This window comes from Pinus tabuliformis, chromosome 2_2 (genome assembly GCF_031772625.1).
Source record: "Pinus tabuliformis cultivar Carrire ecotype Pingquan chromosome 2_2, CPIR1, whole genome shotgun sequence".
Classification (NCBI taxonomy): Eukaryota; Viridiplantae; Streptophyta; class Pinopsida; order Pinales; family Pinaceae; genus Pinus; species Pinus tabuliformis.
Window position 1 is genome coordinate 972,031,278 of NC_142300.1, and position 4,961 is coordinate 972,036,238.

The window sequence follows — 4,961 nt, forward strand, 5'->3', positions numbered from 1 at the left end:
AATGACAACCAATCCTCTTCAATTAAAGACCATCCGCCTCAGCAGCTCCTCCTCCAGTTAAAGCCAATCCTCTGCAGCTGGCAGAGATGAGCTATATAGATAGTTAGATAGGCAATTTATTTAATGAAATTCTCTGATCATTGCGATTTTATCATATCAAATTGTGAAAACAATGAGCAGGAAAGAAATATAACTCAGATTTTCAATCGGCTGCCGCAGCCCCTCCTTCAATGAGAGTCAATACTCTGCAATTAAAGACAATCCGCCGCAGCAGCCCCTCCTCCAATTTAAGCCAATCCAACGGTTACATAGATGTAGGTTCCAGAGCTTACTACAGGAGGATACAGGGAAAGACGTACGAGAGATTAAGAAATGTAAAGGTTAAGAGGTACACAGATATGCTTTTACCGACACAGAGATATGATATCGCCCTAAACTGTGAGATATGGCGATTCTGTTGCCAACTGTGAGATATGGCGATTTGCATGCTTGCCAGATACCATATGCCATGCGTGGCCAAATGCCAAATGCTATGCGCGGGGAGGGGGAGGGGGAGGGATAATGAATCGAACCCCTCGAATCAAACGGCTAATATCAATTCCATCGTCTAACAACGAAATCAAGGGCGCAAGAAGGTACAGAGTGGCACTGGAGGGGAGTTCTTCCCAGAGGAACGCCTTACGGCGTAAAAATCATACCTAACTTACACCAAAAACAACCAAATGTATTTATACAAAATACTTCTTTATATAAATACTAAAAAGAATATTTCTTTAACAATATAATTCTGTTAAAAAAACAAAAAAGATAAAATAAATTTTCCAATAAATCATTTTTATAGTTTTTTACCTATCATACTCTTTCAATCATTATGAATATCACAGCATGCTTATCATACTCTTTTAATCATTATGAATATCACAACATGCTTATCATACTCTTTCAATCATTATGAATATCACACCATGCTTATATGTTAGGAAAATAAACTTTAAAATTATTGAATATTATTTTATATCATAAATGGTTTTTATTAACCTTTTTTTTTTTTTTCATAAAAACACTTTCAAATATAAATATTTAACACCATACACTAAATTAATAATTAACGGTCATACTCTTCATTTCAATCATTAAAAATATCACACCATGCTTATCATACTCTTTCAATCATTATGAATATCACACCATACTTATATATTAGAAAAATAAACTTTAAAATTATTAAATATTATTTTATTCTCATACTTATCATAAATGATTTTTATTAAATTTTTTATTTTTATAAAAACACTTTCAAATATAAATATTTAACACCATACACTAAATTAATAATTAACTTAATATTCAACCCATTAAATATCCCTTTATGGTTATCACATAAACAAAATAAATAAACAAACAAACTTAGTACATAATGTTTAAATTTGCGTTCTTAAGGATATTACCTACTCTATATTTATATTCATATCATAAAGATAGTTAGTAAAGTAAGACTAATAACTTCTAGTGACAGCGTCATTGCATATGTCATTGCGCATATGAATCATATTTTAGAATTTTCTAGCGGCAGCGTCATTGCATATGTCATTGCTCATTACTTGTATCTCACGGATTCAATGCGCGCCACTGCTGCGCTCTAAGCATCGAGTCAGAGTATTGTAAAATAACCAGAGATTGTGATATACACGGAATTCTCATTCTTAAAAAAAAGGATACCTGCATGCGACATGTTGTGTATGGTCACATTATCAGTGATTCTAGTGTGAAGAGAAAGCGACCGCTAAACGTACTCCACACAATCCTTATATTACAATACATATGAGTGTGAGTTAATTACTCCGTAGCCTTGGAACGTTGAGTCCGGTGTGAGTTAATTAGTCCGTAGCCCAGGAACGTTGAAGCTCACAATCGATCGAACAATCCAATGGCTCGCAATCCGGAATCCTTGCATGCCCTCCTGTTTCCATACCCAGCGCAAGGTCACATAAATCCCATGACGCACTTGGCGAAGAAACTTGCTTCCAAAGGTGTTACAGTCACGTTCGTTAACACGCACCACAGGCACCAGCAGATCACTAAGGCTAACAATCACAGTGCTGAACAAGACGACCCTCTTGAGAAGGAAGCGCTTAATGTTGGTCTTGATATTCGCTCTGTTCAAATCTCTGATGGATTACCTCTGGATTTCGATCGGGCAGCCAGATTGATCGATTTTATGCGCTCTGTAGATAATATGGCAGGAGAGTTGGAACGACTCCTTCAAAATCTCAACAAGACAGGGCCGGCAATTTCTTGTGTCATAGCTGATAGTTCACTTCCATGGTCATGTGAAGTCACAAAGAAATTAGGTATTCCCTGGATTTTGTTTTGGACACAGCCTACCTTTCTTTATTCGATCCACTATCACGCACATCTGCTGGAGGATCTCCGTTGCAATCTTTATGAAGGAACCGGTAAGGTTTCTGGGTGCTTTAAATAGTTTTTTCGTTTGAAATCCAGCTTACAGAAGCTTTCAGATATATTTGCGCAGGTCTTCATTAGTAAGCATCTTGTTTAATTTTATTTTGGATTTTACTTATCAACAGTGCGATTTATCTGCAGCTGATGAGGGCAGCATTTCGATTGATTTTATTCCCGGCGTACCAAACTTAGAAGCAAGAGATCTTCCGTCCTTCATACGCCAGTCGGACCCCGAGTCACAGGCCATTCTTGATCTGATTCATAGGTCCTTTCAGGCATGTCGCGAAGCAGATTGGGTTCTTGGCAATTCTTTTGACGATCTCGAAAGAAAGGAAGTGAATTTTAACCCTCCAGTACTGCATGTTGGTCCGTTGCTTCCCTCGGGTTTTTTGAACGGTGAACATTCCAAGGACATGAGAGTTGGAACGAGCATTTGGACAGAATGTGACTCTTCCGAGTGGCTGGATGCAAAGCCTAATCGTTCGGTTCTATACGTTTCCTTTGGGAGTATGGTTTTTGTCACTAAAGCTCAGCTGGAGGAAATAGCGATGGGTTTGAAGGACAGCGGGCAGTTGTTCCTCTGGGCTCTTCGTCCAGACATAGTCTCTTCTTCAACAGTCTCAGACAGCCTACCAGACGGTTTTCTGGATGAGATAAAAGGGCAGGGGCTCGTTGTTCCATGGTGCAATCAGCTGCAAGTGTTATCCCATCCGTCCGTTGCGGGATTCGTTACTCATTGCGGATGGAACTCAATGCTTGAAAGCATAGCTGGTGGAGTTCCCATGGTAGGTTTTCCATTGTGGGCGGATCAATTCACCAACAGCAAGCTCATGGCCGATGAATGGAAAATTGGATACAGATTGAGCAGTGGGAAAGTACTGATACCGAGGAAAGAGATATCCAGAACTATCAGAAAATTGTTCAGTGACGAAGGGACGGAGGTAAAGAAAAATGTCGAGGCTCTAAGAGACAGTGCGAGGACTGCGGTGCGAAGAGGAGGATCTTCGGATATAAACATTGAGAGCTTCCTAGAAGGTTTGAAGGGGAACCGTATCCGTAAATAACTGCATGATAGTGAACCATCTCGTTTATCACTCGTATGACGCATGATGTTTTAGCTGAGTTTATAAATGTTTCAGTTGAATTTATAAATGTTTTAGCTGAGTTTATAAATGTTTTAGCTGAATTTAGCTGAGTTTATAAATGTTTTAGTTGAATTTATACAAAATTCTTGTATAAATTGGAAGCTATTTAAATTCGGAAGGGAAAAAAATTGAAATTGAGCGCTATTTGATCCTGTCTTTACATCTAAAATGTGTGGTTTCAAAACAATAAAACGACTTTAATCTAATTTCGTGGTATTCTAATATGTGCTTCGTTCTCTTTCTATCTAAGTAGAGGATGATTTAATCGATTAAGCTGAATTTTACCAGTGAATCATTATAACTATTCTAGTTTATCATAAGCGTAAAGTTTTATATAATTTTTATTTTGTATTTTTTTAATGATGATGGTGGTTATTCACATCATTAAAATAAATTAGTATATTTTTTTATGAGTTAAAAAGTTAAATAAAAACGTTAAGAGAAAATGTTTTCCCAAAGCTCTATGGTCCCCTAAGCAGTTGGATTTAGCAACCATTACTCCTTCATTGAGGTTTAGCCAAAAAGGACATCAAAAAATACATGGAAATTGTTTAATTATGTAGCCATTGACAATTACTTGCATTGATGCTTGGTGGGAATTCTAACCAAACAATGTTCATCTATAGAATTCTAAGACATATGGATCGCCATAGCACATAAGGGAACTAAACATAGCACATACAAAAGTGAGTGACCAAGTGACATAATAGACTATTAGTCTAATATTATGACTTGAGAACGAGCATTGGAGTTGCCTTGGTTTCGAGTTGACGGTGTAAAGCAACTGAATGGAGAAAGTGAAGTCTTCCTTTGTGAAACTTCCTAGGTTCGGGAGTTGATCTGAAGGTGTTTCAAATGATTTCAATATGAAAGAAATATGGTCTCCCATCAAATTCCCTTGCTCCCAGTTGAAGGATATTGTTCCTCACTTTAGGCGGAATAGATTCAAAATGGTAAGTGACAGAGTTACAGCCAAATAAACACCGACATCAAGAAGTGGATGCTCTTGTCACACCACCCTGAAAACTACCTTAACGCAGCCTCAGAGCCATGAAAGGACTTATAATAACCAAAGATGACCAAACTAGTGTATGACCAGACATAATTGGTGTGACCCGCAATGGAACATGTGGTTTATAATAAAGGCGAGATGAAAATATAGGTAGATAGGGATTGGAATTTGAGTGAATAGGCCATGTTAGAAAGGCTTCGTCAACCACTAAAAGGGTGATTGGCCTTATATACTATTGTAGGTATTCTTTTTGTGGACACTGATGTTGTTGGTAGGGAAGGCATATAGAGATTGTGCAAAATATTGTTTAGAAGATTAGACCCATGATTTTTTAGAACCAA

At 37.5% G+C, this 4,961-nt stretch overlaps 1 protein-coding gene across 1 annotated transcript; it reads left to right on the plus strand.

Annotated features, from left to right (window-relative positions):
• Positions 1–1,793: 1,793 nt before the first annotated feature.
• Positions 1,794–3,760, plus strand: LOC149196486 (UDP-glycosyltransferase 86A2-like). Its single transcript, XM_089405572.1, has 2 exons — positions 1,794–2,456; positions 2,605–3,760. Exons 1-2 carry the CDS (start codon positions 1,928–1,930, stop codon positions 3,525–3,527), a joined length of 1,452 nt encoding a protein of 483 aa, XP_089261698.1. The 5' UTR covers positions 1,794–1,927; the 3' UTR covers positions 3,528–3,760.
• Positions 3,761–4,961: the final 1,201 nt, after the last annotated feature.